Source organism: Pan paniscus, chromosome 5, assembly GCF_029289425.2.
Source record: "Pan paniscus chromosome 5, NHGRI_mPanPan1-v2.0_pri, whole genome shotgun sequence".
NCBI classification, from domain to species: domain Eukaryota; kingdom Metazoa; phylum Chordata; class Mammalia; order Primates; family Hominidae; genus Pan; species Pan paniscus.
The window spans coordinates 25,600,802-25,615,435 of NC_073254.2; the positions used below are offsets into that span (position 1 = coordinate 25,600,802).

Here is a 14,634-nt window from a genome sequence, read left to right on the forward strand (position 1 = left end):
AACTCTGTTATGAAAATGTTGAAACGTGCTAGTGAAAAGTGGCATACAGTTACCATGGAAACAAAACTGAGCCAAGGACATCACTTAGTACCTGCAGCCTCTCCTGATGAAGTGCTGGTTCTTGTGCAGGAGCCTGTGCTCTCTGGAGAGCCATGCCTTTGGTAAAGGTAAAGAACTTCACGAGCACTGCCACTTCAAAGAAGGTTTCTAAAAGTCTAGTGATTTCCATGTCCCTGAAGCCATCCAACTGGATGATCCCTTGTTAATAGGTTCACAAATTCCGCATAATTCATTCAAAGGGTGACCAGGTTATTTACACGATGTTCCTGGATTTCTCTCTTTGGTGGATGTAACTAGTGTCTGTGCTGACAGATGCCTTGCTTTGCCCCAGGTATGCATGGGGGTGGAACATTGAAATTCAAGGACAAACTTTGGGCTATTACTACAAATTTGCCACCAAGAAAAAAAAAAAAAAAAAGTTCCAGAAGGGGCAGAACAGGTAGTAAGGAAAAGAAACGTGGTGATTGTTGATCAGTGCCTAATTGAGGCTAGGTGGAATCCTTTTTAAGTGGTTTCTTTTGGCCCTGACTGCGGTATAGACACCACGGAAGATGCAAGCATGAATGTTGTTTGCCTTGAGGCTGAAAGAAAAGGATAGAGTTGTAATTGGGTTCTTTTTTTTATTTTTAAAAGTCTTTGCCCTTGAAATGACGGGATCCCCCCAGAAAATGTCCATCCAAACCCTTCAAACAAATGGACACACCTAAGTCTAAGTGCAATGAGAAGAAAAGAGGTACTAGCTCCTATAAGATGCCTCTCACAGATAAGAGTATTTCTTAATGTGTTTCTTTTCTTTTTTTATTACAGAGAGGCCAGATACTGGCTGTTTCTTTTCTAAGTTCTGCAGAATGGGAATGTGATCTCTAATGAATTTTTCAGTTTATGAAAGTACTATTATAGAATACTAATTAGGGTGTCCCATGAGGTCTGTCCTTAATAGTTATTACTAGTTACTATTATTACTAGTTTAATCCTTTTTGCTTTGAGATCATCCTTTTTCTTTCTCAATGGGTATTTCTTACCTCTCATTTATAATTTTCTTTTTTTCCAAATTCATATATTTATAGATTCCTCCAAAAGGTAGTTTTATCAGATCTTAAAGTGCTAAATGTATTAACTGCTATTTGTCTTAAAGTGTTAAATGTATTAATTGCTATTTATCTATTAATAAAGGCAGTTTCTTTTCCTTACTTCCTGTTCTGCCCCTTCTGGAACTTTTTTTTTTCTTAGTGGCAAATTTGTAGCAATAGCCCAAAGCATGGCCACTATAGCAAATATGTAGTGGCTATTTAGGTCTCTAAAGCTTGTGATGCTTCTCTACCTCTACCCTCACCACTAGGAGAATTAGAATAAGAGAATTGAAATAAACTCTTATCTGTTGTATTGAGATCTCCATTGGGCATATCAGGTGTTTTATTTGTAGGAGCTTGGGTATTCTGCAGCATTCATCTATTCATTTGTTGAACAAATGTTTATTGAGTGTCTACTATGTGCCAGACACTTCTGTAGGTGTCAGGGATATGGTAGTGAAGAAAAAAAATGCCTGCCCTCACTGGGCCTTACCCTCTAGTGTGGGAGACAGATGATGGACAAGTAAAACATGTAGTATGTTGTATGTGATAAAGGCTGAGAAGAAAATTAAGCTGGGAAGAGAGTGTGAAGAGTTGGGCGGCTACATTGAAATTTAAGGTTAGATGGATGGAGAAATCCTTGGTGCAGATCTATGGGGAAGTGCTCTGGTCAGAGGTCAGAGGAGTCTCAAGTGCAAAGGCCTTGAGGTAAGACCGTGCCTGGGATGTCCAAGGAACTACAAGGAGACCAGGATATCAGGAGCAGAGTGGAGGAAGGGTCACTTTGTCTTTACCTCTATCTGCCAGCCGCATCGCCCTGCCTCTCGCACATAGTAACGTCCACATATTCATGGAATGAATTAGTGAAATTGAATTCCAGAACTTTCAGAGAGAAAAACCAACAGCAACTAGACAGGCATGTGACAAAAGAGAAGTCAGATGATGTCACAACTAAAGGTACAGTGCGGGGGAGAGAGTGGTTTTAGGTGGGAGGGATAGACTCGAGTGGGGTTTGAAGTAAAGATGTCAAATACTTGGAGACACAAGTTGGCCACTTGAGAGAGCTCAGGCAAGAGAGAGATTTGGAAGTGACAATTGAAGGTGAAGGATTGACGATTTCCTCTAGGGAGATGGCTTTGGGCAGGAACTCAGAGAGGGAGGGATTCATTCCATAGGCAGAACCTTGAGGATGGAGGAGAAGCGGGCAGCAAAGAAAAGGAGAGTTGAGCATAAAGCCAGGGCTCTGTGAACCATGCTGGTGCCATTGATAAGATGATGAGGACCAGACATGTCTGGGATAAAAGTGAACATCAGAATAGAAAATATTTAGTGTTATGCTGAATTGAAATGGGAATCTATGTTCGAGTCTCTCAAAATCACTTGAGCTGTGAGGAGGCAAGATGGCTTCGTTTATGACGTAGCCTTCAGCATAGCGCCGATGTGCCCGTGTCACCAGCCGATGGCGCGCTCCGGGGTGTGAGCTGAAGCACTTCCAAAGGCCCATCTGCCTGGAAACCTTGCTGTCTTGCTATTTAGCTCAGAGCCCTGGAAGCGTTGCTTTTGATGGCTACCATTACTGCTTAACTTAGGAACGCTCTGCCTAGTGAGGGGTCTGTGCTAAGCAGAGTGTTCCTAAATGTAACTGAGCTCATCAAAGGGATGCCTGTTCCCATGTTCAGGTATCAGTAGACATCGTGCCTCGATACTTGGTTTGTGCCTAGTCAATGCACTGAATGATAACTCATTAGCAACAGGCAGGGGACAAGTTTCAGATGGTACTCTTCACAGTAAGACATTAACTGCCAAAAAATGAACAAGATAATTTCGGGTCAAAAGGAAATGTGCTCTGTTTGCCTTTAGACATACCAGAAGGTAGTTTTGCTAAGTCACAACAATCAAGATTGGAAGAAGAGGTTGCTCCGGGATCCCCTTTCTCAATAACAGAAGAAAGAGAGTTGCCAGGTAACATCATGCACCCAGCCAATGGTTCAAGTAGGAGTGGGATAAATGGGTCAGCACAGGATGTAACAACATGAATCACAAGGGAGGTATAGTTTTAAGATCATAGTAGCTATAAAATCCTAAAAACTAAGCTTTTGTGCTTTCGGAGACAAATAAGTTGTTGCACAAATTATAGATAAAAGCAAGTGCCATTATCCCCTAGCATTTTTATTTCTTCCTCGTAACTCTTCCTTCTGGGAATTTTCAGGGCCCAAGGGTTCCTAAAGTTATAGGTCTCTGATATAGTTGATAGTTATCAACCAAATTTTTGTGTGAGAAATATCTATACCGATTAAGAAGAATGATCTGGAATGTCTGCACGTTTGAGGCTGGCCTTCTGGACAAATGGTACCACGCATTTTGAAACAAAGGGCTCCAACGCAACAGATTTGAAAGCATTGATTCCAGACAGCCTGGATTTGAATCCAGGAGCTGCTGGTATGAGCATGCAAGACTTATGCGAGCTCTGTTAAATGGGAATCCTGACAGTACCTACTTCACACAATTTTTGTGAGACTTAATTGATGCTTGCAAATCCCTCAGAACAGCACCAGACCCCTTGCAAGCCCTCTGAAGACTGGCACCCAGAAGCAGTTACACCAGAGAAATACCCTAGCTATATGTCCTCCTTAGAACCTATTACAACACCTTGGCCTGCTTCTTAGACAAAATGTCAGTTGCCCCGATTTAAAGTGCTGGGAAGATATAGAAGAAATGAGCACTTGCCAGAGAGCGAGGTCATGTCCGGGCAGTCAGCGGGGCTTCCATGGTTCGCATCTGTGCTTCCAAATAACTCATCCTCTGGGCAACTGATGAATTGAGCAAGTCTACTTTGAACACTTTGTTAGTTTTATTCCACGTTTTATTTTTGTTTTCCAGAAGGAATTTCCACTTCATCCCTAGAAGTTGTGCCAGAGAACTTGAACGGTTCTGCCATTCTCCCAACATTTGAAAACTTCACTAAAAAACGGAAAAGAAAATATGAGGTAGTAGTCCACAAAACTTAAAAAACTAGAGCGTTATGAATCTGGAGGACATTATGCTAAGTGAAATAAGCCAGACAGTACCACATGGTCTCACTTATATTGAAATCTAAAAAAAGTTGAACTCAGAAACAGGGAGTAGAAGGGTGGTTACCAGGGGTCAGGGGTAGAGGAAATGGGAGATGTTGGATGGGGCATACAGACTTTCAGTTACAAGTTAGTAAGTTCTGGAGACCTAACATACAGCATGGTGACTATAGTTAGTAATAATGTACTGTATACTTGAAATTCGCTAAGAGAGTATATCTTAAGTATTCCTACCACCCCCCAAGAAGGTAACTGTGTGAAGTAATGAATATGTTAATTTGCTTGATTGTGGTAATCATTAAAAAATCTTTTTTTAAGTAGAGATGAGGTCTCACTATGTTGCCTAGGCTGGTCTCAAACACCTGGGCTCAAGTGATCCACCTGTCTCGGCCTCCCAAAGTGCTGAGATGACAGGTGTAAGCCACCAAGCTTGGCCCGTGGTAATCATTTCACAGTTTATATGTATATCAATCGTGTATACCTTGAATACATAACACTTTTGTTTTTAGTTTTTTAGAGATAGGATCTTGTTCTGTTGCCAAGGCTGGAGTGCAGCATGAAATCATAGTTCACTCTAACCTTGAACTCTTGGGCTCAAGTGATCTTCCCACCTAAGCCTCCCATGTAGCTGGGACTACAGGTGCATGCCACCACACCTGGCTAATTTTTAAAAATTTTTTGTAGAGATAGGGTCTTTCTATGTTGCCCAGTATGGTCTTACACTTCTGGCCTAAGGTGATCCTCCTGCTTCAGCCTCCCAAACTGCTGAGATTACAGGTGTGAGCCACTGTACCTGGCCTGATTTTTATTTGTCAATTATACTTCAACAAAGCTGAAAAAGAGGAAAGAAGGAAAAGGTAGTTCATTATGAATTTAAAGTAACAAGTTCATATTACTTATCAATGCTGTTGTTGACCTTCATATGTGAAAGTGCTTCTAAGTGTTTGGGGAGGGGTATTTGTCTTAGCTGTGGTCACTGATTTCAGTCTTCGTGAATTGTGGTTTGTATTTATAAGACAGCTATTCCATGTCCATTTGCCCCAGTGGGACCAAGTGGACCTATGTGTAAATCAGACTGATAGTTTGGTTTCATTGGTAGCATTTTCAGACAACTGAACTACCAGAAAGCAATGATTTGGTCACAGTGATAGACAAGGAGGAGGGGAAGGAGGGAACCAAGTGGGCTAGAGAGGAGTCTGGGGCCGGGCATGGTGATTCATGCCTGTGGATCCCAGCACTTTGGGAGGCCAAGGGGGGAGAATCGCTTGAGGCCAGGAGTTCAAGATCAGCCCGTGCAACATAGTGAGACCCTGTCTCTACAAAAAATGTTTTTAAAAATTAGCCAGACATGGTGACATACACGTGTAGTCCCAGCTACTCAGGAAGCTGAGGTAAGAGAATCCCTTGAGTCCAGCAGTTCAAGGTTACAGTGAGCTATGATCATGCCGCTGTGCTCCAGCCTAGGCAACAGAGCAAGACCCTGTCTCTATTTTTTTTAAAAAAGAGCAATCTGAGACAAAGACGGAGGTGGACTGTGGGTTGGTGGCCGGCTGAGTGGTGGCAGACCTTTGAGACACTGTGCATACAGCCCATCCCAAAATCTTGTCTACAAGATGAATATTGGAACCATTTCAGTCTTTTCCTTTTTTGTCCTGTTACTTATAATCCCAAATGACTTATTTATTAGTACATTTGAGAAAAGTATATTACTCTAACCAACATTCATTTAATTAACTTAGATCTCCAGAGTCTTATTTTCTGTGATACCAATGTAAGCCAATTAGTAATAGAAATTTATTCATAGTATTCATTGTGTGTATTGGTAGTATATTAGGCCATTCTTGAATTGCTATAAATAAATACCCGAGACTGGATAATTTATTTTTTTTTAAAAAAAGAGGTTTAATTAGCTCAAGGTTCTGCAGGCCATACAGGAAGCATGGCACTGGCATCTGCTTGGCTTCTGGGGAGGCCTCAGGGAGTTTTACTCATGGTGGAAGGCCAAGGGGGAGCAGGCGTGTCACATAGGGAGAGCAGGAGCAAGGGGCGGGGAGGTGCCACACACTTTCAAACAGCCAGGTGTCATGACTCGCTGTTGTGAGGATGGCACCAAGCCATGAGGAATCTGCCCCCGTGACCCGAACGCCTCCCACCAGGCCTCACTTCCAGTATCGGGGATTACATTTCAATATGAGATTTGGGTGGGGGCAAATATGCAAACTATATCAGGTAGCATGAGTGTAAATTTTTCTATTTCAACTTGTTCTGTATTGGTCCTGAACCTGGGGTAATACCTGACAGGTGTATAGGATGATGCCTGATCACACTTGCTTAGCACTCACATTTGCTATGAATATTATTACATGCTGGCAGCATCTTTTTAACACAAAGCATGCACTCAACTTATGTAATTATATTAAATGTGATCATCTTGTTATTGTTGTTATGATTTAGCTTAGGTACAGAAAGCGTCCGCTTAATTCAGAAAATGCAAAGAAAGCACCGGATTGCCTAATAAAACTTTTAAACCAGATGCAACTGTTCAGGTAAGTTTTAGGTTTCAAAACAAGGTCGTGGAAGTGTGATCACTCACCAACAACGTTTATCTCATGACCACTGTGCTAGGGCCCTGAAGGAGTTGGGGCCTGAGCAGATGTGAGGATTGATACATCATTTAACCCTTCTGGGTTTCTGGTTCTTCATTCATATGAAAAGGGTTTGAACTAAATGTCCATCTTAAGCCTCCTCATGGTCTACCATACTAAAATGCTGTTCTTAAAAAAAATCATTATCCAGTTATGAAGAGAAGGCAAGCATGGAAATATATGTTAAAAATACTGGCTAAATGAAATATGCTATATCCATACAATGGTCTGTTATTCAGCCTTAAAAAAGAATTAAATTCTGACACATGCTATACCATGGATGAACCTTGAAATCATTATACTAAAGGAAAGAAGCCAGATAACAAGGGACAAATGTTATATGACTCCACTTAAATGAGGTGTACCTAGAATAGTCAAATTCATAGAGGCAGAGAGTGCAACACAGGTTGCCAAAGGTTGGGGAAAGGAGGAGCTGTTGTTTAATGGGTACAGAGTTTCTGTTTGGGATGATGGAAGAGTTCTGGAAATGGATAGTGATGATGGTTACAAAACACTGTGAATGTACTTAATGCCATTGAATTTTATACTTAAAAATGGTTAAAAGGGTATAAATATTATGTTATGTGTATTTTACTACGGTAAGAAAACACCAGCCAGGCGTGGTGGCTCACGCCTGTAATCCCAGTACTTTGGGAGGCTGAGGTGGGTGGATCACCTGAGGTCGGGAGTTTGAGACCATACTGACCAACATGGAGAAACCCCATCTCTACTAAAAATAAAAAATTAGCCAGGCGTGGTGGCGCATGCCTGTAATCCCAGCTACTTGGGAGGCTGAGGCGGGAGAATCTCTTGAACTCGGGAGGTGGAGGTTGCGGTGAGCTGAGATCATGCCATTGCACTCCAGCCTGGGCAACAAGAGCAAAACTCTGTCTCAAAAAAAAAAAAAAAAAAAAAAAAGAAAGAAAGAAAGAAAAGAAAACACCATACACACACAGTACACACATTTGCACATGCATGTGGACACACACACACCCTTATGACCATGTAACAAGAAATACAGAGGTGCCAGGATTTCAGAGGGATGAGGAAAGGTAGTGGAGGGATGGGTTTCTGTAGTGATTTGAGTTAATTCAGAGTGATTACAATGGAAGTGCTTCCTGAGTGAGGTTTTAGAAACAAAGATTTGAATGGCACAGGGAAGGTGAGAGTAGAAATTGTTCCTTTGTTGGAGAGAATGGCCTGTAAATGAAGGAAGGGAAGAAAGGAATGGCAAGTTGATTTGCTTAACTGAGACAGAAATTTTCTTAGGATGGAATACATTATTTGAATAGAAATTTTTACTATTTTTCAAAGTCTGGTGTGCATGCAATGTCCTTTGAATGTCAAAGCAAGCCCACGAAGGACTTTGGATCGGTGGAATTCCCATGCTCTTTCAGGGGCACACAGTTATCTGTGTATTCACTCAGCAAATGCACACTGGGCAATGTCGGATACCAGGCCCTGTGCTTGGTATGAGAGTGAGGTGAGGATGAGTTTTAGGTGCTTTTCATTGAAACATTTGACCTAATAGAGAAGACAAACTATAAGCAAGCAAATAAGAAAATTAACAAATAAGCAAATATGACCATTAGACAAAGAACAGTGACTCTTAGAAATGTTAGAGCTAAAATGTAGATGTGGGAAAAGAGTGTATTAGCTCATTCCTGACCACAGGTTTCAGGGCCAGCTTAATGCAAGAGAAAGGGGAGCAAGTGGAAGGTAGGAAGGGATGGGGAGCCTCAGTCTCATCTTCCCTGGAGTCATCTGTCCTTTTGTTCTCTACTAAAAAAAAATCACCTTCATCTGTGCTGCTATTGAAAGATGACCTGAGGCCAGGCACGGTGGCTCACGCCTGTAATCCCAGCATTTTGGGATGCTGAGGCAGGCGGATCACCTGAGGTCAGGAGCTTGAGATCAGCCTGGCCAACATGGTGAAACCCTGTCTCTACTAAAAATAGAAAAAAATGAGCTGGGCGTGGTGGCACGCGCCTGTAGTCCCAGCTAGTATGGAGGCTGAGGCAGGAGAATCACTTGAACCTGGGAGGTGGAGGTTGCAATGAGCTGAGATCGTGCCATTGCACTGCAGCCTGGGCAACAAGAGCGAAACTCCATCTCAAAAAAAAAAAAAAGATGACCTGAGAGTTTGCATAGTGAGGTTTCCAGATTGGGGATGAGCAGGCAGGGAGGGGAGGGAAGAGAAGGGAGACACTACATGTTCCCATGACAAGAAATGTCTGGAGAAGAGTCTGAAGTATCCTTGTAATCAGATGACTTATTAAGAAAGTCTGCTGTCACATCCAAGCCATCCCAATGATATTTACTGCTTTTATGTTTATTAGACTCAATAAACTAGAGCGCTTTCAAAATTTGGTTCTTCAAGAGTTGAGCAGTCTTAAGCAGGATATTCAGGCCCTGGAACACCTTGAGAAGGAGGTTCTGGTAAGTTCTTTTTGTGTGGAACATTTTCTGACTTCGGATCTTTCCCAGGGAAAAATAACGCTAACTACTTAAACAAAACTTTTGTTCAATCTTAGGAATTCTGGGGGAAACAGTCTGCTGATCTGCAGTCTTTCTGTGATCTGCAAGTGCTGAGGTACTTTGAAAGGTGTTCTTTCTAGAAGAATCTTGGTTGAAGTATGAGGTAATGCTTTAGCTAGAGAATGGGCAGTTGGTGACGGTAAAACTCCCATAACTAATGAAACAGCTGCATCTTTTGAACCGGCCACTTCTGTGGCACCTCCCTGAGGACAGAATGCGGCTAATGATACCATTCGAGAGGCGTAAATCTTGAAAAGCCTGATGTCCAATTTTCTGTGTTTTTTTAAAATCCCAATTTTTTTTATTTTTAAGCAGTATTTTTAAAAATTGAAATGGTTAGATTTTGAGAAAAATGTTTTGGTTTCTAAGTAAACAGTTTTCAGTTTTATACAAATGTTCAGTTATATACAAAATTGTGCTTTTGATAGACTATATTCTATTTTACTCATTTACACATTTTTTAAAACAACAAATGGGTTGATCCTGCTGTGGCTCCCTGCACTGTAATTCATCAATACATCCTCTGGGGAAGCTCTTTCTATCCCTTTGGGATATCGTCCCATCTTCCGGAGCCCAAGGAAGGGGAGAGTTGAGTCTGGATCTTCTACTTCTGCCCTGCGGGAAAATTCTAGTGTTCTTTCCCATTTGAATAATCAAAAGGAATCCCCATATAAATTTATAATAGTTAAAGCTTTATCTTCCAATTGAGAATCAGCTGCTTTCACAGAAATTTAAGGCACATGGTTTTAGGAAGGATATTCTTCCTAAAACCTATGCATATATTCCTATGCATATATTCCAAAGCAAAAAAAAAATCTTTTAAAATTTGAGTTATCCATCCTGCCTTTTACTCCAATTAACACAGTTAATGATGATGACTGTATGAACCATTTCCACAGTCCCTCACACACCATCTCCCTCTGTGTATAGTTAAAGGTGATGACACCTTTTAAACCATCTTCACTTAATACCCATGGTTGGTAGTTAGTGGTTCTCCAAGGTCTTGGAATCAAGACCTTTTTACATATTTAACATTTATTGAGGATCCCCAAAGACCTTTTGCTTATGTGGGTTCTATCTGTGAATATTTTTCATATTAAAAATTGAGACAGATTTTTTAAAATACACTTATTTTAAAATAACAATAAACCTTTTCGTGTTGATATAAATAACAGATTTTTATGAAAAATAACTAGACTTTTCAGAACAAGAAGCATGTGGGAAGAATAGCATTGCTTCATGTTTTTGCAAATCTCTTTACTGTCTGGCTTAATAGAAGCCAGCTGGATTCTCGTATCTGTTTCTGAGTTTAATCTGTTGTGAGTCATGTAGCCTATGGGAAATTCCCCTGGACATTTTTGAGGGAGTAAGAATTTAAAAACCAAATAATGTCTTAATGTTATTATTATTACCAAAATAATTTTGACTTCACAGAACCTTTGGTTTCTTAGGGTTTCCCCAGGCACACTTTGAGAACAGCTGATAAAAAGCCACAGTGTTAAGCACTAGAGATTATATCCCCTAGTCTTCTGAAACCTGGGGGATTCATTTATTTTGACTAAATCCCCAATATTAGGCAACTCTCTCTTCAAACACTGTAAGATGTTAATTACTATTTGCATTCATCTCCCTTTGATAACAGGTCCCTGTGTGAATTTAAATACCTTAAAAACAACCATCTCCTAAATATACCTCCCCTGGGGTTTTGTGTTTGTTCTTTTCTCTTCCAAACACCTAAGAAAACTTTCCTCTTGCTTGCCAGTGAGGGATGATGGTGATTCACTTAGCTCACGCTGAGTGCTTATGGGTGCCTGGCCCTGGGCTGAGTGCTTGATGTGCAAAGGGCCTTACAAGAGGTTAGTAAGCCTCATTCAAGGTCAAACAGGTATCCCTTGTCTGTCCTTATCTTATGTTTTCATGTCAGTGATGGCGTATGTGTTTTGTTAAAGAAATGAAAAGAATATCCCTCAGACTGGATTATTTCAGCCCCTAGCTTAGAACTACAAGGTGCTAGGGATTCAGTGCTTTGATGGTGCCCATGAAATACCTCTGCATATGTTGTGGGCCTGTGGTACTGACAGAGAGAATGCATAAAATGGAATCAAATGAACATGTTAATCTCTTACGTTAATATCCTGGGGTGTTGGTGTCTATAATTAAGTAATATAATGGTCTGTGAAATAACTCTGATATGCAGATGTATCTAGATGTATGTTCTTGTTTTTAAATTGTCTAATGTGAATATAATAAGAGATGGACCAATTTCTTCCAGGTTCAATTCAACTCAGACTTCATAAGAAAGCCAAAGCCTGGTTTTATGATTGCAGCCCTCAGGTAGGTGCAAAGATTTGCATTGTTCAGTGGATGTGAATCGGGGTCAGGGCAGGGAGCAAGCTCTAAAAGATACTGTAATGCTTTGTTCATATGACATTTCTGCAGCGGAACTTCTCCTTTTTTTTTTTTTTTTTTTGATGGAGTCTCACTCTGTCACCCAGGCTGGAGTGCAGTGGCATGATCTCGGCTCACTGCAAGCTCCGCCTCCCAGGTTCACGCCATTCTCCTGCCTCAGCCTCCTGAGTAGCTGGGACTACAGGCACCCGCCACCACGCCCGGCTAATTTTTTGCATTTTTAGTAGAGATGGAGTTTCACCATGTTAGCGAGGATGGTCTCGATCTCCTGACCACGTGATCCGCCTGTCCCGGCCTCCCAAAGTGCTGGGATTACAGGCGTGAGCCACTGTGCCTGGCAGAGCTTCTCCTTTATAGCAATTTCTCCCATTTTAGAAATTATCTTTTTGGGTCTGGGTCATTCCTTCAGTAAGTGTTTATAACTGAATGCTTACCCTACATCAATCACTATGATGGACATAGAGATACAGGTTGAGTATCCCTCATCGAAAATGCATGAGACCAGAAGTGTTTCAGATTTCAGATGTTTTTGGATTCTGGAATATTTGCAGAATATGCACTGGTTGAGCATCCTTAATCCAAAAATCTGAAATTCACAATGCTCCAGTGAACATTTCTTTGATATTGACATTTTAAAAATTTTGGATTATGGAGCATTTTGGATATCAGATTTTCAGATTACGTATGTTCAGCCTGTTCAGTGGTTAATACACAAACGTGTTTAATGGAGGCAACCCATTAAAAGATACATTTTTTGAAGGAAGATAGAAAAATGGCAAGTAAACAAAACAATGACAACAAGTGCTTTGAGGGCTATTAACAAGGTGCTTTGGCAGAGAGCAGTGGTATGAAGTGTCAGCTTAAGACACTTCGAGGTCTCTCTGAGGAAATGACATTTAAGATGAGGTTTCAAGAATAAGAAGAAACCAGACTTGCGGTTTAAAGTAGCAGGGTCAGGTATGGTCATCTTTGAGAAACAGTGAGTAAGGGAAGCAGTTATTTGAAGTGAATTGGGAGGATGGTAGACTCTCAACGAGGTAAGGCTTCATTGTCCATGTTGAGGAGTTTGAATTTTATACTAAGGGTTAGAGAAAATATATGTGGTTTTTGGTGAAGCCATTGATTATCCTAATCTAGGAATAGATTAGGATAATATAATCTGATTTATATTTTAAGAAAATTACTCTAGATGCTATGTTAAGAATTGATGGGAGGAATGAAGACTGGATGAGGAGAGTCCAACCAGAAGGCGTTTGGTGTCCAAGATGGTGGTTCTAAGCAGGAGGATAGCAGTGGAGGTGGTGAGAAATAGATTTCAGATATATTTTGGAGCTGGAGTTAATAAATTGCTGATAGCTGGAAGCAGTAGGTAAAGGAAGAAGAATGAAGTCAGTCTTCTAGGTTTTTGTCTTTTGCAATGAGATGGATGGTGTTGCCAGTTAGATAAGGAAGACTCAGGGTGGGAAGAATATGTGGGTCAAAGAGAAACTACAGTTTATTTAACATTTTAACTGGCAGATGTCTGTGCACATCCAAGTCTTGATAGGAACCTGGAGTAACTGGGCAATTTTCCAGGAAAATACAGTTTAACAAAATGGACTTCTAAATAGATGGGAAACCTTAGCAGACAATCTTCATAGAAGAGAGAGACAAAGTTGTCAGAGAAGTACCCTACAAATATGTGTATGATCCAGATTACATTACAGAGGAATTCTACTAGTTTTTTAAAAGAAGGATAATGTTAGTGCTGCTCAAACCATTCTAGCACATAGAAGATTAAACATTTCCTAATTTTAACATAAATCTTGCATTACCATGTCAAAATGCAACAAAAATTGCAAAGAGAGGTACAGAACAATCTCACTTAAAATAACCACTCTAGGCTGGGCCTGGTGGCTCATGCCTATAATCCCAGCACTTTGGGAGGCCAAGGAGGGTGAATCACCTAAGATCAGGAGTTTGAGACCAGCCTGGCCAACATGGTAAAACCTCATCACTACTAAAAATACAAAAATTAGCCAGGTGTGGTGATGGGCAACTGTTATCCCAGCTACTTGGGAGGCTGAGGCAGGAGAATTGCTTGAACCCAGGAGGCAGAGGTTGCAGTGGGCTGAAGTCATGCCACTGCACTCCAGCCTGGGCAACAGAGCAATACTCTGTCTCAATAATAATAATAATAATAACAAAAACAATAACAACAACAACAACCACACCAAAATTCTCAATAAAGTGTTGGCAAACAGAATTTAGCAGCATATTGTCATGACCAAGTGAGATTTATTCCAGGAATGCAAAGATGGTTCGATATTAGGGAATCTACTAATACATTAATTACCAATAGATCTAGGGAGAAAACTCATTATGATTATCTTTATTTCCAAAAGCATTTGAAAATTCTACATCTGTTTTTGAATTTGCATAAAACCTAATAAAATAGTAGCGATTAGTTACTCTGTAGTATGATAAATCTCAGTCCAAAAGCCAGTATTCTGCTTAATCGTGAAATTCTAAATGCATTATCACTAAAATCAGGACCAATGGATGGGAGATGGAATAACATAAAGGCGTCCATTCTGCCTAAATTAGTAAAATAATTTTTATTCCCCAAAGCCTCAGCAGGGTTATTTTTTGAAACTTGACCAGCTGATTCTAATGTGTAAGGACAAGGACAGGGGAAAAAGTAGATAGAACATGATTGAAAAACAAATTAGAAAAAAGAGTACTGGTACAAGTCCAAAGCAATTAGAAGGGAGTTAATAATGAGTTTCAAATCTGAAATAAACAAAATGGAAACCATAGGAGGAGGAGTAAAACCAAACCTGGTTCTTTAGAAAGACTAGA

The 14,634-nt window shown here is 40.6% G+C and overlaps 1 protein-coding gene across 2 annotated transcripts in view; it reads left to right on the forward strand.

Moving 5' to 3' along the window:
* The window catches only part of SYCP2L (synaptonemal complex protein 2 like), a 203,740-nt gene that overhangs the window by 181,160 nt on the left and 7,946 nt on the right, over positions 1–14,634 (forward strand). For both annotated transcript variants that reach the window (XM_063605144.1, XM_055113166.2), the window contains exons 27-32: positions 2,991–3,092; positions 4,011–4,117; positions 6,656–6,747; positions 9,186–9,285; positions 9,381–9,439; positions 11,657–11,718. In XM_063605144.1, coding sequence (XP_063461214.1) covers positions 2,991–3,092; positions 4,011–4,117; positions 6,656–6,747; positions 9,186–9,285; positions 9,381–9,439; positions 11,657–11,681 — 485 coding nt within the window. In that variant the 3' untranslated portion in view covers positions 11,682–11,718. The remainder of the gene's footprint in view (positions 1–2,990; positions 3,093–4,010; positions 4,118–6,655; positions 6,748–9,185; positions 9,286–9,380; positions 9,440–11,656; positions 11,719–14,634) is intronic.